Source organism: Pygocentrus nattereri, chromosome 11 (genome assembly GCF_015220715.1).
Source record: "Pygocentrus nattereri isolate fPygNat1 chromosome 11, fPygNat1.pri, whole genome shotgun sequence".
NCBI classification, from domain to species: domain Eukaryota; kingdom Metazoa; phylum Chordata; class Actinopteri; order Characiformes; family Serrasalmidae; genus Pygocentrus; species Pygocentrus nattereri.
In genome coordinates, this window is record NC_051221.1 from 27,132,361 (window position 1) to 27,156,146 (window position 23,786).

At 40.4% G+C, this 23,786-nt stretch overlaps 2 protein-coding genes across 4 annotated transcripts in view; both read left to right on the forward strand.

The window, feature by feature from the left end:
* The first annotated feature begins 1,647 nt into the window (after positions 1-1,647).
* znf800a (zinc finger protein 800a) lies at positions 1,648-18,181 on the forward strand. Of its 3 annotated transcripts, XM_017713650.2 has the most exons (6): positions 1,650-2,183; positions 8,737-8,866; positions 9,819-9,914; positions 10,174-10,317; positions 10,571-12,425; positions 17,305-18,181. In XM_017713650.2, coding segments are annotated over exons 2-6 (2,217 nt in total). In that variant the 5' UTR covers positions 1,650-2,183; positions 8,737-8,745; the 3' UTR covers positions 17,306-18,181. The 3 variants fall into 3 exon arrangements, with proteins under 3 accessions (XP_037398858.1, XP_017569139.1, XP_017569140.2); XM_037542961.1 differs by lacking the exon at positions 17,305-18,181 and having other exon boundaries at positions 1,648-2,183; positions 10,571-12,429; XM_017713651.2 differs by lacking the exons at positions 1,650-2,183; positions 17,305-18,181 and adding an exon at positions 4,355-4,477 and having other exon boundaries at positions 10,571-12,429.
* Positions 18,182-20,174: 1,993 nt separating this feature from the next.
* Positions 20,175-23,786, forward strand: part of grm8b (glutamate receptor, metabotropic 8b) — a 144,646-nt gene continuing 141,034 nt past the window's right edge. Inside the window, exons 1-2 of the mRNA XM_017713622.2 lie at positions 20,175-20,611; positions 21,815-22,632. Coding sequence (XP_017569111.1) covers positions 22,126-22,632 — 507 coding nt within the window. The 5' untranslated portion in view covers positions 20,175-20,611; positions 21,815-22,125. The remainder of the gene's footprint in view (positions 20,612-21,814; positions 22,633-23,786) is intronic.

Consider the following 23,786-nt stretch of genomic DNA (forward strand, 5'->3'; position numbering starts at 1 on the left):
CTAGAGCTGTGACTTGTCAGCTGGGCACTAAGTATCAACACCTAGGAAGTAAGATAACTTACTTACATACAATGAACAGAAAGAGAATTACATTGTTAATCACAGTTTTTCATATGCCAATTAATCGTCAGCTAAAATTTCACAATTGTGACAGGTCTAGTTGTGTTGTCAACAAAAATACATAGATTAGGTCTTAACAGATAATCAATATTTCAGGACTGGATTGGGATCGGGGGTCAAAAAAATTGATCATGATATCTCTACTTACCAGGGTATGGGGCCCCAGGAATTTTGACTAAAGGAAAAAATGCATAAAGAAAAACAGTTTCTGGTGAGGTCTTTTTTTTTTTAAAGAAACACTTGTATAAATGCAGGCTACATCTCTCCATCAGTAACGTCTTTTTTCCTTTCTTTGTAATCTGGATGAATATGGGGATGCAGTAAATTGTCTCTCTAAAGATGCCTTGTAACACTTTTGTAATTATCCTGACAGCTTTATGAATGAACTAAACCTACATGGATTAAAGTGCTTGTTGCCTGAAATGGTTTACTGCAGGAACTGGGGAGCTGAAGGCTGGACTCCAACAGAGTTTGGTAATTTCCCTGCTCTAGCACACCAACTATACCTGGTCCTCTCTTTTAAAAAGATGGCTTTCCAGAACCACAAACACTCAAAGCACCATTTGTGTGATTAAATGGTGCTTTGCATTGTGAAATGGTTCTTTCATAGAGAATGGATTGTATATGGTTCTATAGAACCTTTTTGAAAAGAGTTCTGTTGGTAAAAGCTTGATATTGTAACAATAGAACACTTTTCAAAAAGGTTCTATATAGAACCATATACAACACATTCTCCATCAATCTAAAGAACCATTTCACAATCCAAAACACCATTTTAATTATGCAAATGGTTCTTTAAGTGTTCATGGTTATATATAGGACCAGTCTTTACTAAAAGACCCTTGAAGCACCAACTTTTTTAGGTTTATTAGATGTGATTGAGCAGGAAAATCGCCAAACTAAGCAAAAAAATAGTTTTCCATCTCTGGTGTACTGCATACTTATGATATTCAAGTCACACTGCCTGTTTTTAATAAATACTTTGTTGTAAATTTAAATGTAGTGAATACTGAACAAATGCACAATAATGTAGTGCAAGGGGTAGCTGCCCATCACATGAATAGTATATTTTTACTTAAATGGTCATAAAATAATATTCTATAATACATAAAGCCCAGGGCTCTCCAGCGCTGAAGCTGGAATTCACCCGCACAGCACATTTTCCAACGTCCAACGTTTTCCATGCACCAACTACCTGATTCAGCTCATCTCCTTACAACTGCATGGTGGATCATGAGTGGAGAAACGGGTGTTGGACCAGGGAAAGACTAAATCTTGTTCATTTTGTTAATTTGGTGGTTGTGTACTTGGCTATCCATAAGTCACCCCCTCCGTCATACAATAGGTTTACTGCGTATGGCTTCTGAAAAACATGTCTTTTCCCTACAAGTTTAGTTTATTTGCGCAAACTAAAGACTGCAGTAAGGCGGTTTACGCCGAGAAGTCAAAAATAACTATACATAAACACTTTAGAAATTCAGTTCATTTAAAAGGTACCACATCACATCACAGACTGGACAAAAACTCGACCAACTCGAATCAACAGACTAGTGTTTCATTTCGCGCTTTAGTCAATAACAGGCTACAAATGCTGTAGTTCGTACGAAAACTGCAGGCTAGTTTGCAAAAAATGAGTTTTTCCAAAGTTTAGTCAGTTCGCCGTCCTGAGCGCCAAAACGCTGCGAATCGAGCTCGCTGAGCAGAAACTCCCGCTTCTAACGCGCTACAAAAGCGTTTGTCTGAACGGGGGCCCTGACCATCTGCCCCCGTCTGAAGCGGAGGCCACACCGCGCCGTTTCCGCGGGGCTTTTTTTGTGGCTAGCTGCACCTTTTGCGCAACGCCCGTGTCGTTTGGGAAGGAGCCCTGGGTGCACAAAGGCAGCCTCCTCTCCGAGAGGGCAGCGCCAGAGAGGCGAGTCACACACACACACGCACACACTCACGCACGCACTTACACACGCACACACACAGAGAGGCTCTACATCCACTCGGCTAATCCTCCACCCTCGCTGCGGAGTCGTCTCTGCCCAGGCCCGGGCCCTGCTGGCTTATTTGGAACAAAGGTAAGAGTCCTTGGTTCGCTGCCGCGACCTGTTTTGGCCGCTCGAGTCCCGGAATCGCGTGGCGGCTCGGAGCCCGTTTCCCAGGCTGCTTAGCAGAAAATGGCGTCGCCGAGCCGAGCGAGCGAGCCGTGCTTTCCTGGACAGGCGGCAGGCCAGGGAGGGGAAACAACGCGCCCGTTCCCGAAGCTCCTACCAAACTCTTTCTGCTCGTTTCCAGTCCTCGCGGAAACTCGTGGAGACGCTCGCGACTGTTGGCCGGTATCGCGGCGCTCCGCGTCCGAGCGGAGGCTGCGGGAGGGCGCGTAAAAGGCGGAAGGGTCACCGGAGCTGTGCGCCAGAGCGGCCCTGGGGAAGGCGTCACAGGCGGCGAGGAGCTGAGGCGAGCGGAGCGCAGTGTGTTAGCGCGTCGCAGCACGGCGCGTGGCACACGGCGCTAAACCCGCGCGGAAGGGCGAGCGAGCGAGAGCAGCAGCGCAGCGCACGCGCTTACGGGACCGCGCCGCGCCGCTCCGCTGGGCGCGTGGTGTCGGTGGGTCTGTCGTTCGGGTTTCGCTTTGGGCTCAGCACGCCTGAGCGCCGCACGGCACGCGACGAGGGAACAGCGGGTGTCGAGCGCGGGCCGTTTCGCTTGTAACGTTCCTGGACGCTCCTCTGGCCGAGCTAATCCGGCTCAACCGCGGGCTGGAACGGAGCGGATTGATGGGCCAGCCGCAACCGTGCAAATGAGATTTTGCGGGATAAGGAAGAGACGCACTCGGGCCTCGGGAAACGGCTCAACGTCCTGCACTATGCCGTCGACCAGGGCGGGGGCAGAAAGCTGCTAAAACGAGGCTGTGGCTGGTGCCTGTGCCAGGATGGGCCCCAGGTTGCGCAGGACAGGCAACAACGCAAACCGTGCACGAGAGCTTCATCGGCCAAGCGATAGCCTACAGCTCACGAAACTCGACCTGTACGGAATGACCGCAACATCCTGTTCAGGACGAGGGTTCCTGCGCGCGCTGCGTGCACTGTGCTCGTTTCTCAGCCGCGTGCCTCTCGTGCTCGCAGCTGCGGACTTGGTGAGGTTCAGCCTGGCCGGGGCTTCGTGCGTTCTCGCACAGACTCCCACATGGTCAGCCATTGCTGAGGCGCTGGTCGCCGGTGTCACAAAGTAGGGGCAAAGCGAACTGCTCCCGCATCCAGAGAAAGCACTTCAGCTCGCTTTCAGCAGCGGATGTTCCGCGTGGCCACTCGCCGAGAAACGGCAGTGATAGTTAAACTTTTAGCTCGATGCACGTATCCGGCCCCGTTTTGAGCCCCACAGCTGTTTGAAGTGCTGGTGCTTTTTAGTTCGTCGCCCGTATCCTGCGCCTCTCAGTGGACTCCTGCCGCAGGCAGTGGTGCTGTGGCTGTAGTGAACGTGGAAAAGCTGTAGTGAATGTGATGGTAAAAGCTGACAGCGGATGAAAAGCGTGTCTGTCCGTAAGAACATGTTCGTTTAGTCAGGCTGTGCCCTGTGGGACGTGGCGGAGCCTCCACGCTCCCTTCACAACAACTAGTTTGGCTCCCAAGTGAAGTTGTTGTTCACTGACGAGCGTTTTGTCTCCAGACACATGGGGTGGAGGGGGGGTCGTGCGTCTATCGTTTTAAATCATTTTTTTCCGGTCACGTGGCCTCGTGTCACTGGTTTTGGGCACCATGCAGACACGGAACGTGGGAGCTCAGTGTTGGTGTTCAGGCTGCGGTACTCGCTCATGTGAGCGATAAACCGGTAGCTTTTCGGCTGCTGCACCACCTCGCGCCGGTTGTTTTTGGTCCGCTTCTCCTTGTGTGTTGTCGTGAAGCGCTTCGCTCAACGCTGAGTGGAACATTCCCTGCCACCCACTCACGCGCGTTCGTGGAGCTGCTGAAGTTCAGCCGGAGCTCCTGCTGAACTGCGTTCGTTTGTGAAACACCTTACTTCGGCTGGGTTTAAAAGTCAGATCGAGTTATGTTGAGTACTTCAAGTGTTCCTACTTCCCGCCGTGCTGTTGGCTGAAGGTGCAGGTGCATCCTCTGGTGCGCCACTGAATCATTCACTACCTGTGGAATATTTATCTGCCTATTTTAATATGGCGACCAAAGTGATTCAGAGCGAAACACCATTCTTTTGCGTTTGTTATCCTTTGCTTGTTGTAGGCAAGGTCTATTGTTAAGAGAGCAGCGCAGGGTGAGACGTATCTTCTTTGCTGATATGAGGGATGGACTTTGTTTTTAGCCTGATTATGAAATGCATCTTTCATGTTGTCATTTTGAAGCAGTAGCTTGCTGTTTAGGTGAGTGTCTGTGACCAGGGTGGTCTTTTTGGTTATTCACAATATCAGTGACAATGTTGAATACTTTATTCAAAACATGTTAATTTTTGTTGTTTTTATACATAAATAAATGACTTAACATGGAAAGAATCCTCATCTTTTCTTGGCTCATTTAAGCAATTAATATAGAAGCAAAATGTTGGTTTGGTTTAAAAACAACATTTTTGGGGGAAATATAGACGGACACATGCTACACATCAAACACGTGACTAGACAAAGTGCAGAATTGACGTCAGCTGAAACATTCATATTCTGTGGTGTGTAGAATGCAAAGAGTTGTGGTTAATGTGAAAAACGTGTGTGTACAGAATCTCCGGTGCAGGTTTCAGGGTTTTTAATTCAGTTGTTCAGGTAGTGTGAATTATTATTTCTATTATTTGTAGCTGTTTTTTAATTATTTGTAGGCATAAATGCAGTGATGTATGTCCTTTTTTAGATTGTTTAAAGTTTTAAGACTTTAGTACATTATCTAATTCGGTAGATAATTCACTTTTAATGCAGTGAAACAGCTTTTTCCTTGGTTTCTCACCATGACATAAATTTGACAGTTCACGTTTTAAACTTTTTTCTTTACCCTCCATAACTCTGTACAAATGCATGAATAGCCTCATAATCTTAAAATACTGCGAATAGTTGTGGATGTAGCTTAAGTCTTAAGCCTACAAGTCTGCTCTAGATTGAGAGCAAGGTCGCTAATTAGCATCCTGAAATGTGAAGATATCAAAAACATAATTAGTATAATAAGCTTTACATATCTAAAAAATTACTTAGGTTTCATTATTTTTAAATTACTTAACTTGTTTTAGCATAACAGCAACAATTACAACAAATGCGACAGTAAGGTTGGGGCCTGTGACGATCACTTTAACAATTTAAGTGTCATTTAGAGTAAACAAACATTTTTGTGCAACATTTAGACACACTTTAAGTTTATTTGCTCAAAATTTTGGAAAAACCTCAGTACATGCTAAATATTATATTTTAGTATATTTTTCTCAGTATGTAAGATTTAGCAAATAAATTGAACTCTGCATAAAAATATCCAGAAGTGTGTTCTCTGAGGTTGTGTTAACTTATTTTCACTTAGAAAATCAATAAAAACATGTTATATGACCAGGGGTGCCCAAAGTTTTGCATACAACTGTAAACACATTGTTAAAGTTTCAAAATGTTCCAATCCCTCAGAAAATGACCTGTATTTTACCTGTTTACCTGCATCTGCTTATTCAGCCTAACTACAGCAGTTTAGCCCTGTCCATTCCCGCTAAAGTTATGTTTCTGAATTAGGCTCTATTCAGAGCAGCCAACAGAGTTCATTTGCATATGTCCATCTTGAAGATGCAGTTACAAAACCAGCCTGTTTGATTCTAAGGGATAACGAGAGGTTGGAAAATAGTCATGTAAAATGAATTCTGGAACATAAACACGCGCAAATGTCCTAAGTGGACCCACAAAAATAGGATCGATTTGTATAAAGTGTTTTTTGCAAATAGTCCAGTCACACTGATTATGTAATCGTCTGATGATTGTTGTTTGATCTGATCACACTTATTTAAGTGGACTTGGATTATTTTCCAAAGTTGTTTGCTTTCACAGTCATAACCTGCCCTCAATCTGTTATGCTCTTTCATATGACCTCCCTTGTCTTTTTGTTTGTAGTATTGTGCTCTTGTTGTAAGTGTTAGTGTGTTATTTATGTACTTTGAATTGTAAGTGTCTTTGGGTCCTTGATAAAGCGCTATATAAAATAAAGAATTATTATTATTATTATTATTATTATTATTATATTTATGTTACAGTTTAACTGGATGTATTTTAAGGCAAATACATGTAAAGAGAACACCATATTTATTAAAATGTCACTGGCCTCACAAATGCAACAAAAGTTCTGAAAGGTTCTGTAACACTTGTAGAGGGCAGTAGTGAATACTTGTTTATTTGAGCTCTAGCTGTGTCTGTTGTAGGTTGGGAACTACTAAGAATCAACAGCAAGGAAGCGATATAGCTAACCAGCCAGTCTGGCCACTGTAATCTTGTACTGTAGTTGTTCCATACAGAAAACAACAAAGACAAATATCACAATCCTTTATGGGGCTATTAATTGTCAGCTTCAATTTCATGTGTGTGACAGGCATATTTGCAATGATTTAAAGTACAACCCCAATTCCAATGAAGTTGGGGCGTTGTGTAAAATATAAATAAAAACAGAATATGATTTGCAAATCCTTTTCAATCTATATTCAATTGAATACACTACAAAGACAAGATATTTAATGTTCAAACGGATAAACTTTATTGTTTTTTGCAAATATTCACTCATTTTGAATTTGATGCCTGCAACACATCCCAAAGAAGTTGGGACAGGGACATGTTTACCGCTGTGTTACATCACCTTTCCTTTTAACAACACTCAATAAACATTTGGGAACTGAGGACACTAATTGTTGAAGTTTTGTATGTGGAATTCTTTCCCATTCTTGCTTGATGTACAACTTCAGTTGCTCAACAGTCCGGGGTCTCTGTTGTCGTGTTTTGCGCTTCATAATGCGCCACACATTTTCAATGGGAGACAGGTCTGGACTGCAGGCAGGCCAGTTTAGTACCCGCACTCTTTTACTACGAAGCCATGCTGTTGTAACACGTGCAGAATGTGGCTTGGCGTTGTCTTGCTGAAATAAGCAGGGATGTCTCTGAGAAAGACGTTGCTTGGATGGCAGCATATGTTGCTCCAAAACCTGTATGTACCTTTCAGCATTAATGGTGCCTTCACAGATGTGCAATGGTTAGTGCCATGGGCACTAACACACCCCCATACCATCAGAGATGCTGGCTTTTGAACTTTGCGCTGGTAAGTCTGGACAGTCCTTTTCCTCTTTGGCCTGGAGGACATGACGTCCTTGATTTCCAAAAACACTTGGAAATGTGGACTCATCAGACCACAGGACGCTTTTCCACTTTGCATCAGTCCATCTCAGATGAGCTCGGGCCCAGAGAAGCCAGCGGCATTTCTGGGTGTTGTTGATATATGGCTTTCGCTTTGCATGGCAGAGTTTTAACTTGCACTTGTAGATGGAGCAACGAACTGTGTTCACTGACAATGGTTTTCTGAAGTGTCCCTAAGCCCATGTGGTAATATCCATTACAGAATGATGTTGGTTTTTAATGCAGTGCTGCCTGAGGGATCGAAGGTCACGGGCAATCAATCTTTGTTTTCTGCCTTGCTGCTTACTTGCAGAGATTTCTCCAGATTCTCTGAATCTTTTGATGATATTATGGCCTGTAGATGATGAAATCCCTGAATTCCTTGCAACTGCACGTTGAGAAACGTTGTTCTTAAACTGTTGGACTATTTGTTCATGCAGTTGTTCACAAAGTGGTGAACCTCACCCCATCGTTGCTTGTGAATGACTGAGCCTTTCAGGGATGCTCCCTTCATACCCAATCTTGACACCTGTTTCCAATAAACCTGTTAATCTGTGGAATGTTCCAAACAGGGTTTTTTTGAACATTCGTCAACTTTCCCAGTCTTTTGTTACCCCTGTCCCAACTTCTTTGGAACGTGTTGCAGGTATCAAATTCAAAATGAGTGAATTTTAGCAAAAAACAATAAAGTTTATCTGTTTGTACATTAAATATATTATCTTTGTAGAGTATTCAATTGAATATAGTTTGAAAAGGATTTGCAAATCATCATTTTCTGTTTTTATTTATGTTTTACAAAACGTCCCAACTTCATTGGAATTGGGGTTGTATGAACAGTTTACCTTAGAATTTCTATAGATGTAGTACATTAATGAGATGCATGGGCAAACCTTTTTAACTGATTAAGAGTAGTATGATACAAATAAAATGGTGGGTTTGATAGATAAATAACTTTTGGGGGCCACCTTACTCCAGGTGCATTTAATTTAACCACAGGAATCTTAAAGATGCCCAAAGCTTTAAAAAGTAATTAAATTATGTGTGTAATATGCATTGTATACACTATAAATACAAATACAACTGCTGTCTATAGTCTTATATATTATACTTCATGTTAGTGACTGGTAGGATAAATTGCATGTTTGGTGAATCTAAAGTTTAATTTCTCTTAATGTCCTCCTCTAGTACTGTATATGCCTCTTAGAAGTGCTTGAGAGAAAAAGAATTTATAAAATATTTATTCACTGTTCATCAAAATTAGTGGGGGGCATTTATTCTCTTTGTACATTTTTGTAAAGGTCTGAGAGATGGAGGAAAGTGCCACTGAAGTGAACATGACCAACGACAAGTGCTGTCAGACTGAAACACTGCAGCACTGCTGTTGCCAGCCAGCTGCATCCCATCAAGAGGATTCTGAACAACCCCAAGGTAAGCTCTCTTGACCTTTAATATAGCTGGTCAAATATGAATGATTTTGGGGGTATATGTGTAGACTGTTCTTACTTATGGCCTTCTTATCACTTATTTTTCACTTTCTTACTGCTAGTAGTTGTTGACTTAGATGAACCTTTCATATAATTATTTTCAGGGAAGCTGTTTTTTGTATTGAAACAGAGATTGTACAGAGTAATATTTCACCCTTAATTAATTCACGAATGAAAAGGGTGCACTTACAAAGGGCTTCAGATGGTGAGAGTCATGGAAGTAACCACCAGCCATGCTATCCTTATAACACACTCATGAAGCTTTTATCAAAATAAAACCTGTGCCTTAGACTCCTGGGTCAAATATTCAAGACCTCCGTTATTGATTTTTATACATAGTATTGTAAATGGCTTTAAGCATCCAGAAGTTGCACCAAACCAAAAATTTTTTTTAATTATTATTTTTAAAATTTTAGTTAAATGAACACAATTATTATTATAATTGTATAAAAGAACATCTTATTTAAAGGATTGTGTATTGCAACTGCCACAGCATATTGCAGCTAAACTTGTTAAATATATATATATATATATATATATATATATATATATATATATATATATATATATATATATATATATATATAAATGGTTGTTGTTTATTATTATTATTATTAGAATTATTATTAGAATTATTATTTTTTAAAATTAGAAATACAAATTCACTGGAACCATTTCTTATAATATACTCATATACATTCAGATACCCAGATTACATTTCATAACTGCAGTAAGTTGGTTTAAAAAAAAAAAAAAAGACAGGTGATGTCAAATTCATGAACTTCTTATATTAGCTCTAGGCCTATCAAACTCCAACTGACACAACTGTGCCAATGGGTCAAATAATTAATTAGCTGCCTAAGCATAAGCTAATAGTATTATTCTTTGTTTTTCAGTGCGTACTTTTGAGCCAGGAGACCCACCTCTACTTCAGCAGCAGCTCCAGACTTCCAAGTCAGGAATTCAGCAAATTATTGAGTGCTTTCGCACAGGTACAGCAATGTTTGAAATATCTCCACTCCTGAAATAGGCCTTTACTTTTTCTTTTGCTTTTTTGTCTGTCCTGACTACAACTGTCTAAAATAAGAGGTACTCATAAGACATCTAAAGAATGTAAAAAGGAGAGAAATTGGGTTGTTGTATTTTTCACAGTAACTATTTTTTTTATGTTTTTTATTTTTTTATATGCACATACTAGCCCACTGATTAATGATAGTCACATACCTTTCCTTTGTGCTGGTCATTTTGTAGGTACAACCCAGCTCAGACACATGTTGTTGAAGGAAGTTGATACCATCTTTGAGTGCAAACTCTGCCGAAGCCTTTTTCGTGGGCTGCCCAATTTGGTGACACACAAAGAGTTTTACTGCTTTTCTGCACGTCCTGAGCAAGAGGGTTTGTATGACTCTTCTTCCTTGCTGTCCTAATCTCTGCTGTCTGTCTCTAATTTTCTGTAGCAAACTCCACATAAAACCCAGGTTGCTTCCTTTCCATATTCAATTCTTCTGTAACAGACTAGATCAATTCTCACTTCTTGTAGAACCTTCTTTTCTAAGGGGTACATTCTTTGAATTTGCCTTTTCTTGTCTGTTTAGTAGTAAGCTCATTGTACTGATTTGTAATGGGAGGTGATATTTTTACTTTGCAGACTCTTCACAACGAAATAGCCAGAACCAGGCTATCAAAGACCTTCTAGAGGCAATTTATCCAAGGGACAAAGAAGAGCATGTGATTCAATTAGAAGCAATAGAGACCAACCCCAACGCTGTGTTCCAACACCTGTCTGTTGATGAGATGTTTGAAGAGGAAAATATAACCTCATCCATCAATCCATTGCAACACAGCTCAGTAGTGCAGAAACATAATCGGCGCAAGCCTATTGTAGCCCCAAAAAAGGTTGAACAGCATGACATGGAGGATGACATGGATACAGCACTTGATACATCTCCAGAGAGAGAAGGTCCAAAATCCCAAGAAATAGGGAACAATGAACAGTGTGAGAGGGAGGAAGATGAAGAGGAGACCACCTCTGAGATGAAGGAAACCAGGATATCCTGTTGCCTTTGTCGAAAGGACTTCAGTTCAAGGCGCAGTGTGCGCCGCCACTGCCGTAAGATGCATGGACAGAAGCTAGAGGAGTTGCGCAAGTTCACAGAGACACGCACGGTGCCCATCAGTTTGCTGTCTATGGTGAAGACCAAGCGTACAGAGGACCCTGCACCATCTGTCAGCAAGAGCTGCCCAGTGTGCCAGAAATCCTTTGCTACCAAGGCTAATGTCCGTCGCCACTTTGATGAGGTCCACCGGGGCTTGAAGCGAGACTGCATTACACCTGACATTGCCACTCGGCCTGGTCAGCCCCTTTCACTTGAGGTTTCAGCTCTTTCCCCAAAACAACCGAGCTCTTCTACAAAGCCAGACCAGCAAGAGTATGGCTTATCAACCTGTCGTTGCAGGCTGTGCAAAAGGAAGTACAGTTCTGAGGTAATGCTGAGGAGACATATGCGCATTGTCCATAAGGTTCATACATTAGAAAATGGATCTTCTGCCAGTCGCGCCCTCTTTACAAGGAAAGCCAAAACAAAACCTGAACCCGAAGATGCAGACTGTTCTGTAAAATGTGCCCTTCCTTCGAGTCCTTCCCCTTCAAATGATAGTGACAAGAGTGCTGCGTCCTCTGCATCAAAGAGTAAAGTCACAGAGAGCAGTGGAAGTATCACAGTGAGCTTTGACTTTAAACGGATCTATTGCTGGCTGTGCAAGCGGCAGTTCAGCTCCAGTCAGAACCTGACCAAGCACATCACTGAGCTACACATGGATGGGAATGACAGCATCTACATCAAGTTTTACGCCTGTCCAATCTGCAGATATGAGTCGCGGCGAAAGCGGGACGTCATCCGTCACATTACTGTGGTTCACAAGAAGTCCTCCCGCTACCTGGCGAAGATCATGCCAGCCTTGGAGAGTCGGGCAGTGAAGAAGCCAGCAGAGGTTGTGCTAAATAGCACTGCCAAGAGGACAACTTTAAAGGAGGAAGCCTCTGGGAAGCACCACGTTTCAATACCCAGCACACTTACACCAGAGCCTGCAGTTCCACCTAAAACAAGTCAGCAAGAGACCCCCGGATTGAAAGTTGAACCATCAGTCTCCCCAAACGCTCGTAAGAGTTCTGCCCTCACATCTCTGAACACAGGGAAGCAAGAACCTTCACAGCTCCCCAAAGTAAGTAAACCAGAGAAGAAGCCCCAAGAGCCAAAGAATCCACACAATACTCGCAGTCACAACCCTACTAGAGGACCTCCTGTCACTAGAAGCCAAGAATCTTGTACAGAGGTGAGGGTTACAAAGAACTTCTCCCTGCATGGATGCGACATGTGTGGTCGGGCGTTTGCCAAAAAAGTTTTCCTTGAGACACACAGGCGAAGCCACAGGACCAGTATCCCTCCCCCAGCAAAGGCCACAAAGATACAGGGAAGGAGTACTCGGTCAAAAGCGCTGATATGGTGAGTCACTCTTTCAAAGCATTCAGCTTAATTCCCTTTCAAGTTTCTATGAATGATAAGTTTTATTTATAGCCATTTTCATTACCGAATAACAAATATTCATATTTATCGGATGTTTCATCAGGTCCATCCTCAATCACAATTCATTCCAAATGGGATGTATGCCATAATTGCAGTATTTACCATGATATGAAGCCAGGTTCTGACATTTCAGCCTGACCTGTGCGACTCAGCTGAAGTTCTGTATAGTCTTTGCTTTTGTAGAAAACATTTATACTCACTGCATTTAGCAAACATTTAAAAGTGTTTTATTTTCCACTCAGAGTATGTATCCCATCTAGTACAAATAGGTTACAGCTGTCACCGTCATGAGAATTTAGCTGATGATTCGTTGTTATATGAATAATTGTGATTAACGACTAGCTAACACTGGTTGTGCTGTCGAAACAATATTGCACACTTGCACAAATGAAAAGAAAGAATTTGAGTAAAGAATTAAGCAATGCAAGCCTACATGTTCTTCATCAGAGCGAAAAATGTAGGCCAAAAAAACCCTTTCGGCCAGCATTCATGCTAAAAACTTCAGGATTATCTACATGGCCAACAAATACTCTGTCCCACGATATCTCAATGAATGCATTTACTGCTTTTCTTTTATTTATACTTATTTGCTTCAGTCCAGCATACCCAATTCACATTTTGTGTGAGGTAGCACAATGTGACTAAAATCTAACGACCATGGAAAATGATTGCATTTAGCTTAAGTAATTGCAATTATCTCATAATGTGGTCATCTCAAATAATTGCAATTAGGCAACTATTTAAAATTGTGACAGGCCTAGTTATAGTAACTTTGCGCTAAGACAATTTCAAAAAGAAAAGTGAGGCTGATACCTAGAAAGATACAAAATATAGAATTCAGACATACGTGCAATGCAATACATTTCCATACATCCTATATTAGTCTTTGAAAAAAGACGCTGTGCAAAATGTGAATAAAAAAAAAATTCAAATTCAGTGCAAATCATTTTAACTATATTTATTTGAAAATAGTCAATAGATGATAAATCAGATGTTGAAACTGAGAAATTTTATTGTTTTTTGAAAAATAAATGCCCATGCCCTGCGATGGACTGGTGACCTGTCCAGGGTGTATCCTGCCTTCGGCCCGATGACTGCTGGGATAGGCTCCAGCACCCCGCCGCGACCCTGACGGAGAAGCGGCTTAGAAAATGGATGGATGGATGGGATGGAAATGCCCATTTGAAATTTGATGCCAACAACATGTTCCAAAAAAGTTGGAATGGGGCATTTTTACCACTGTTTTTCATCACCTCTTCTTTTAACAACACTCTGTAAGCGTTTGGCAACTGAGGAGACCAATTGTTGTAGATTTAAAGTGAACTGTTTTCCCATTTTTGCTTAACATAGGATTTCAGCTGCTCAACAGTTCAGGGTCTTCTTTGTCATTTTTTTCATTTTATCATGTGTCAGATATTTTCAGTGGTGACAGGTCTGGACTGTGGGCAGGTCAGTTTAGTGCCCAGACTCTCTTAATACAGAGCAATGCTGCTGTAATACATGCAACATGTGGTTTGACATTGTCTTGATGAAATAAACAAGGCCTTCCTGAAAAAGACGTCTGGGTGGCAGCATATGCTGCCAAAACATGTATATATTGTTCAGCATTAATGGTGCCACAGATGTGCACATCACCCATGCCATGTGTACTAATTCACCCCATACCATCATGAACATTGACTTTTAAATTGTGCACTGATAACATGCTGAGTGGTCTTTAGTCCGGAGGTAACAGGGTCCATGATTTCCAAAAAGAATTTCAAATGTTGATTCGTCAGACCACAGGACACTTCCGCTTCCATTCATTCCATTTTAAATGAGCTCAGGCCCAGAGAAGACAAGATCCAGGTGTTTCTGGATCCTGCTTATATGTGGTTTCTTCTTTGTCGCTGAACTTTAATTAGCATTTGTAGATGCTGAACCGTTTTCATAGATGGTGTTTTTCTGAAGTTTTTCTGAGCCCATGCAGTGATTTCCACTACAGAAATTTTTATGCAGTGCCATTAGAGGGCCCAAAGAGTATGGCCAGCAAATACTGACTTATCGCCTTGTCCCTTGCATACAGAGATTTCTCCAGATTCTCTGAACCTTTTAATGTTATTATGCGTAAAAAGCAAAAGTTCTTTGCTATTTTATGTTGAGAAAAATCTCTCTCCCCTCCTCATCTTTACTTCTGAAAAACTCAGCCTGTCTGGGATGCTCATTTTATACCCAATCATGTTATTGACCTGTTGCCAATTACCCACCAGGTGTTTTCTTTTTTAGGCATTACATAACTATCAGCTTTTTGCTGCCCCTGTCCCAACTTTTTTGGAATGTGTTGCTGGCATCAAATTGAAAATGGGCATATATTTTTCAAAAAACAGTAACATTTCTCAGTTTTAACATACGTTGTCTTTGAAGTATTTTAGTGAAATATAGGGTTTAAATGATTTGCACACAATTGCATTTTGTTTTTAATTGCATTTTTTGCATCGTCCCAACGTTTTTGGAAATGGAGTTGGAGTACACTGGTACCTATACTCTATTTCTGCTAAATGATAATGTTCACCAGTGTAAATTGTGTATTGTTGAATATGTATTGATACCTGCCCCTGCAGTGTGATTTTGCCAGATGTATGTAATTATGGTATTTTCAGATCTCAGGAAAGTTTTCTGTTAAGACATCTGCATTAGTTCCTTGAGCATTTGATTCGCATCTGGAGTTGAAAGTTAAGACTCCAGGCACTTTTGTTTTCTTATTGTTTACACCGTTAGCTTAAGTTAATTTGCTGTGCTGTCCGTAAATATTGGGCCAGTGGGGGAAAAAAAAAAAAAAAAACGAGATCTACGTTATACAGAGGTACAGATTTATTTATAGGTATTTATGTATTCTTGTGTAATATCCTTTTAGATAATGCCATCTAATAATGTAACTTGGTGCCAACATACTCAGTTTTATGTGAGCATAAATATTGAGACAGAGCATTTATGGTGTTTATTGGCTGAGTGCTACAATGTTGCATGAGCAGCAGTTTAAAAGGATGTGGAAGCTGGCAACGTGTCACAGAAGAAGCATGTATTAGTCCTCATCCTCCGAGGATGGTAGCTGTTGTGCAATCTGGGAAGCCTAGATAGCAGGTGGGAATTGGCAGTGCTGGGAATTGGCAAAATTGAAATAATAAACATAATCAGAAATAATCACCACAATGTAAACATAGATGTCCAGAAATAAAACGTCAATCTGTACTTTTACCTCATTTCCACAGATTTACTGCATATATGAGTATTTTGATTTTACAGCAGTGAATAAAAAGTACAGTACTCCGACAGTCACTGAATTAACCCAAGATTGCTAATAACCTTGTGCACAGAGGTTTTGTGCAGTAGTCATGGTGTAGAGATTTGTGGAGCAGCATCATGTCGGCTTTTGGGATTTTGGAACTGTTTTTGAAAGTACATCAAGATTTAGGGTATGTAGAAGAAAACGGACAGAATGTAGATGTAAAGTGTAATGTATTTATTTATAAATTGCATTCATTCAACTCCACAAATAGTTTACACACAACACCAATTTTTTTGTGGTTGAATGTTAGAGCTGTAGATCATAGCCTGATTCATAAATGTAATTTAAAAGTAATTAATTTGTTTCTTGTAATTTCATCAACATTCTACCTTGATCACAAAGTGTGTATAATAGTATGCATAATGGTTTGTATAATTGCAAGTACTGTTGTGCAATGTGCCAAAATGTGAAAGTAGCAATCAGCCAATTTATTATTTATATTTTGGATGATCTTTTTTGCTGTTTTATGACATAATGTGAGCCAGGTAAGTTACCTGGCTATATGAATGCTCCTGCTATACAGAAGCTAAAACGTTGTGGCATAATAATGGATGACTCGCTGTGCTAAACAGCCAGTTGCTTCTTACTTTCGTTCAGTGTAGCATGTTATTGGATTTGAATGTATTTTAACAGGCAACTCATTTTTTATTTACAAATATAAAATGGCAGTTTGGTCCCAAATAATGTTATTTATGCTGCATTGTTGAGTAATAAAAAGTACTGGTGGGTTTCATATGCTCACTTAGCCCATACAGTGTGAACTTTAGGTACTTTAGGAATTGGAAATCACAGATGCTATTGGAACTTGAAATTGGAGTCTGACCCAGCCATAAAAAATTGTGATTGATGCACATCACTGACCAAGAACCCCCCCCCCTCTCAAGTTATCTTGTGTATAATTGTCAAATAAGTTGAGTTGCATGGTTTTATTATTCAAGTGTTAAGCTTTTTTTCCTCCTAAATACACTTACGAAAGCACGGAGATTGTAAACAGTGTGTTGATGGAAATCTGTTGGAGAAACCGTTTTGTTGCATTGTGCTACATACTAGGTAGCATTGTCTTTTTCTAATGTGATATACACCAGAAAAGATGGGTTACAGAACCACACATGCAGGCATGTATTAGCCCTTTGGCACCTCTGTAGAGTTTTTATGTGAAATTAGTGCATTTGACTTTTGCTCAGAAATAAAATGCTTCTAATTGTGAATAACTGTGAGGATAAACCTGGGGATGTGTGTAATTTTGTATGTAGTAGAAAGATTCATGTTCAGTGGTTTAGTTTTTGTCATGATTTTAGTGACTGCAGTTATAGATGCTTTACATTTCTGACTATCTACAAGTACATGTATTTCTATTGTTAGTGTCTATATTGTTTTATTTTTTTCCAAATCCTTTGCTCTGTTTGAATAATTCTCATGTCACATCAGGGTTAATATCCCAAGTCACTTAACTCTGTTTCTTTCTATCTTTAGATTGTTTTCTTCTGCCACTACATTGCACATTCTCACTGGACTGTCCTATATATGAGTCTTCAACAAATAAAATGCAGCGATGTTGGAATGGAAAGCTTTAACAGAAGGAGGATCACTATTAAATGGAAGGATTAAATACAAATCCTGAGGAAAGAACACCTCCACCAAGTGTTTGTTTTCAGTTTTGTACTGCAGAGGGCGCTGTGACCAAACAAATGATCTCCAGGAACAATCCTTTAACATGAAAGTTATCACTGGGTAGGAATGAGTTACATTTACTAGATTACATGTACTTATGAATTCGAAAGAATATGTACATTGAGTATTGTGACAATACTTTTTACTTTTACTGAAGTATATTTGTGAAGAATATACTTTTTAATTAGACATAAGGTCACTCACCTCTAGAAGCTTTTTTTATCTTTTTGTGTTTATCGCTATTTGTTGCTGACTGCGTCTTCATTGTCGGTCACATCTCAGCTTTAACTGTAGACCAGTAGTCTTTCAAAAAGAACGATTTCAAATAAAGACATCAGTTTTGAAATCAGTAAATGCCTTTTTGTCCTGTGGAGTTGCAGTTCTGTTGATGGCTCTGAATAATATTGATCATCTAAATCAGAGAAACTTGGTGCTGGAATAGTTGGGTAACATCTTGTTTGACTGGCTATCTTATGGGTTTTTTTTTTTTTTTTTAACTCGCTCTACTTCTTTTTGGAGAGCTGTTTGAGTTGTTTTTAAGTAACAGTATAACAGCTACTGTACCTTGATTGTGATTTTTGACTAGTCAGCCCATCTCTGACTGCTATAAAAATCTAGATGAAATTTGATATTTGTGAACTGCTCTGTTAAGAAAAATAAAATTTGTAAATTCTGATGAGTTCCGTTCCTGTTTTGTGTTCTCCCTGAAACACCTTACTGAATAAATGGAGGAATGGATACTGTGTGTAAAATTGATAAACCTGATCACTTATAGTTTGTATTTCTCAAATGTAAGAGGTTAGGATGCAAAAAAAAAATTATTCAACTGAAACTTTCCCCAAACTCGAATAATTATTGTATGTTTCCTTCAGCTCTTATTCCAGAACTGATGCAGTTACATTTTTTCATGTATCAAGGAATCAGTTTTTAAATAGGTTTACTTTTGTTAAATCCTTAATGCAACTCTTGCCGTCGCCCTATGATTGAAAAGGCTGCTAAACCTATAATGTTGTACCTACTGTATGTGCTCAGATTTCTGCTGCCCTTTAAGTCAGTGCTGCTCAGGTTGTGCTAAGACAAGATTTTTTTTGTAGAAGTATGACTCTTTTGTTAATCTCTCATTAGAGGTTGCAACTGTGACCAAAACATTATTGGATACTACTGTACCGGTTTTGTATAGTGTTGTCATTACTAGCTAACAACATAGTTAACGATATATATATATATACATTTTTTATATATATATATATATAAAAGAATGACCTCTCTAAACGTTTAGTATCTAATGATAAATTACAAGGCCTTTTGGATGGTTTAATGTTGGGAAAAACAGTATCATTTTGGCTTGGTTTGCAAATTGAATGCTTCTTCTGGACATTATGTTCATTTTCAACAAAAGGTGTAACCTTTTAAAAAATAGCTCCCAAAACATGTATCATATCTGTTACTACACAGTACTCTTCTTTCTATCCCTTGCTTTCAATAGAATTAATTTTGTTCAAATAAAGATATTAAAATCACATTTTCTCTTCTTTCTCTTTTTTGGTCTTCTCTCTTCTTTTTCTGCTAATAACTAATCACAGTGCAACTTATTAGACTGTGATCAAAGCATGATCATTAAAAATGATTCGTGGTGTGTTTACTTAGATGTTTTATAATGTGAGAAATAAAATCAGAATAGCCATTACAGAAAAAGCACACGACCTTCAGTCTCAATCTTTTTTTTTAAATCTTTTTTTAAATACTTTCATGTGTTATTTTCCCACACCTTTTTACACATGTGGACTTATTTTTCATTCTTTTTTTTTATATGATTCACATGTATAATTTCGTGGTGCAATATGACAACATACATGTCTAGCTGTTATAACGTGCAGTTGTGTGGACGCCGCTAGTTAAATGGGATGTTTTGTTGATTCTCCGAGTGTAAATATGTGAACACAGCTACAGAGAACACACTTCTGCACACTTCCACTGTTTATTTGCAGAATGTAACATATTGGAGTTGACCTGTACAATCATTATGGCACATTTGACACATTTTCCAAAGTGCCACAATCATCAAATAAATACTGTGAACTAAAATGTGAAAAATGCCTTATCTACTTTTGTTTGTTAAATTATAAAATCCGTGCTCAACACCAGCGTAATGCCACAGGTGCACTTATTATAGCTGTTATTCACATTAGGTGAACGTACTTCACATATGATTATGTGAAACGCTCGTGGCTTGTCCTGTAAGGCAGTTCTGTAGAGTATGTCAGCTAATTCAGTGAAGTTTTATGAAGTGTAAAAATGTAGACGTAAAATTTCAAGAGTAATCTTGTGAGGAATCAGTGGCTGTTGGCCGCGTGTAGTTGAAATGCTAGGCTTTTCAGTAATGCTTTACATGAATCATTCATGCCCTGAATGAACATTCAGTGAGTCAGGGTAATGGGATATTGAGCGAGCGCAGGCAGCTGCAGTACCTCGCAATTAAGCCGAACATAACATTTATATTACAATCGCATCATCGAGTTTTACGAAGTTGATCAACGACAACTAACTTGTGTCACGTGCTACACCACCGCTTTAGCCCGGACCCTGGAATCCACACCAGATGGCGCCACCGCATTGTTTTCTACAAACGACGCTGGGCTTGTTGCAGGTTCCCGCTCTCTGAGCACAAACCTGTCTTTAGGCTATTGCGTTTGCAGTGCTATTATGCCATTTGGACGCATTAACGAGTGGATGCAATGCAGCAGTTTTGAAATCTGTGACAGTAGTGCTTAGCATTAGCTTCAGGCGAAGGAGCACTTACCTTACAGCTTCTACTTTTGGTATCTCATTTTTCAAAAAAGTGGAGAAACTGTTGTATGGAGATAAATGAGGTGTAGCTGCATCAGCTGACTTAACTAATGTGCCTCGACGAGGATACGGGATAGAGTGAGTAATGGCAGAAGCCGCGGTGAGGAGAGTGAGTGTTACAGGGCTGCTCTTCTCTGCTCCGTGAGGAGGAGAGGTGATGCTGTGGAGCGCGAGGACTCTCGTCAGCTCCGCAGCAGAGGCTCGCACACTCCGAGCTCAGAGCACAGGCGGGAAAAAGCGACCGGAGCGCGAGCACTGCAAGGTAACCCCCTCTTTTACCGCTTACCTTTATTTCAATGTTTTTGTAGACGAAGCGCCTGTAAAGTATCACAAAGTAGAGCATTTCACGTGTATTTGCTTTGTTTCGCCACTGGACTGAGATAATGGATACATGTGAGCGTGAAAGAGCGAGAGAGAGAGATGTTTCTTCAGATAGTAGATGAGGGAGTGTTTGAGATGCTCTTCCTTCTTACTGAAGAAATGCCTTTGGAAAGATGAGCTATTAGACGTAGACTCGGACATTCCACATGTTATATTCGCTATTGCATTAAATATTTCTTGTATTAAGTCTGTCACATTGCATTAAATGTGTCAGAAGTGCAGGAGGCATGCACACCTCTCGTCGTGTTTCTTATTATAGATCGGTCTTCAGAGAGGTTTGCGAATGGCTTCGTGTAACAAATAGCTGCAGTTTAAAATAATGTGTTATGTGAGGCTGAATGTTGTAGCATGTTAATTCAATGCAGTGAACCTCTCGATGATTCTTAAATCGTTTTCTTGGATGGAGCCTCGGTAGCATGTGGTGATATGTGCAGTGTGTGAATTTGAGCCCCTCAGAAGTCTTCCCGTGACGTCTTTAACATTTTCTTTTTTAGTGGTAGGGCTCTTGGGTCACTTAATTTTAGTAGCCACAGTATTACTGCGTTAAAGGTGGTCTTCAATGGATATGGTCACATCTGCTTTCAAACAACAATTTCAAACCGTGTGTGTGTGTGTGTGTGTGTGTACATATATATATATATATATATATATATATATATATATATATATATAAAACTACACACACACATATATATACATACATACATACACACACACACACACACACACACACACACACATATATATATATATATATATATATATATATATATATATATATGTGTGTGTGTGTGTGTTGTGTGTGTAAGAAAATAACCCCAACAAATATGGGTACTACTGGTTAACACACTCTCACACACACACACACACACACACACACACACACACACACACACGCACACACACACACACACACACACACGCACACACACACACACACATATATATATATATATACCAGTAGTACCCATATTTGTTGGGGTTATGTGTGTGTGTGTGTGTGTGTTAACCAGTAGTACCCATATTTGTTGGGGTTATTTTCTTGGAGGCTCATTTCTTTGCTTCTCTTCCGTTTTCTATGCAGGGTCCCATGTTTTTGCACGATCTGTAGTGAGGGTCACTCTTACCAGGGGTATGATCGCCTAGTGCACCGTCACCTTCTCGTATACAGCATTCCACTGACCTAACTCACAGATGACCAATCTTGTTTTTTGGAAACCCCAGAGAATGGTCACTTTACCATGGGACCTCCTCCCACAGTGCAGGTGTACTGGTGACTCCTTTCACTTTGTACACCCCTTTCATACTGGCCACCTACTGCAGTAACCACTTTGCACCTGACAGAAGTCTGCCTCTGCTCGCTCTCCTGTTTACATAGTTTAACCTTGCATTGTCATGGCGAGGGACTCGACGTGGCGTAGCTGCATTTTTATGCTGACGGTGGTGACATGCTCCTTCACCCAACGCCCGGATCCCCTTGCACCCCCTACTCCTGAGTATGCTCATTCCATTAGAATAGACGGTGACATTATATTGGGAGGCCTCTTCCCAGTGCATGCGCGAGGGGAACGTGGTGCCCCCTGTGGTGAGCTGAAAAAAGAGAAGGGCATCCACCGCTTAGAGGCCATGCTCTTTGCCATTGATCTCATCAACAAGGACCCTGACCTACTGCCCAACGTCACGCTGGGTGCTCGGATCTTGGACACCTGCTCACGAGACACTTACGCTCTGGAGCAGTCACTTACTTTTGTGCAGGCACTCATTGAGCGTGACCCCTCTGATGTGCGCTGTGCTAGCGGCGAGCCACCCATCTTTGCTAAGCCAGACAAGATTGTGGGTGTGATCGGTGCTTCTGCCAGCTCTGTTTCCATCATGGTGGCCAACATTCTACGGCTGTTTAAGGTGAGTTTTTAACACATATTTTGTTATTATGGGTTCAGTCATAAAAACATTCGTGTAGATCAACATGATGCAGTCTGTTTGCATAATAACTGTTAATCAGTCACTGTTAATCTTGAGGTCAGCATCCACTAATGACTGATCATCATCCATTAACAGTGATCACTGAATGACATTTGCATTTCTTTACTATGCTTCACTTGCAGTTTGCTATGTGGTCTTCTTTAATCTAAATGAATTATCTGGTGTAATTTAATTGCTATTATTAGATGGGTAGACACAGCAGAGCTGTCTTCCATCTGGGTCCCAGAATGCTGCTATCAGGTTATCTTGTTTCATGTCTCATTAATAATTAAGTGCTTGATACACACACTATATATAGCTTGCTTGTAACAGGATAATCAGAAAGGGGTTTGCATTTGTCAGATGAAGGAATTCACCATTTTACTAAGGAAGAAAATCCAAGGAAACCATGATTTCATCTCCTGAAGAGATTATTAAGGTACAGCCACATGGTTGTGGGGAATGATGCTGACAAATTCACTTAAATGAATGCCATCATATGTTCAATGTTTTTTTTTCTGCCAATTGTATTAACTTGCGGGTGCCAGATCTTCTCTTGATCTTGATCTTGTCACCACATGAAGTAATGTGGCTAATTGTGGAAATCTTCTGAATTGTTTCTCAATGTATCTGTAGTCATTCTTCAGCATAATGGACTGAGATGCAGCTCTGTGCAGCTGTTATAGACAGTGTATGTAGTGTGTGATGGTGAATAGTGTATCTGTGCTGTGCTTGATAAAGGACCACTACATTTTGTGGTGGTTGCATCCAGGTTAGTGTTTTTTTAAATTTACAGCCAAATAGTATAGACCTTCATTTTAATTTGCACATTGTCACATTAAAAAGTCTGTATCTTGAGTCTAATAGAAACACTGGAAATTGGATTCATTTTCTATAAACCTGTATTTACATGAGGAAACCCATCTGAAACGTGATAAGGTTTGCTGTCTTCTCCCTCATTGGAGATTCATGAAACCATCCGTATTTGGCTCCCCTCAATGGTGAAAAACAGACATCACCATGGAACACTTCATGCTTTTATGCAACACTAAACAAAGAATTATCTAAAAGAAAGTACTCTGTTGTCAGCCAGG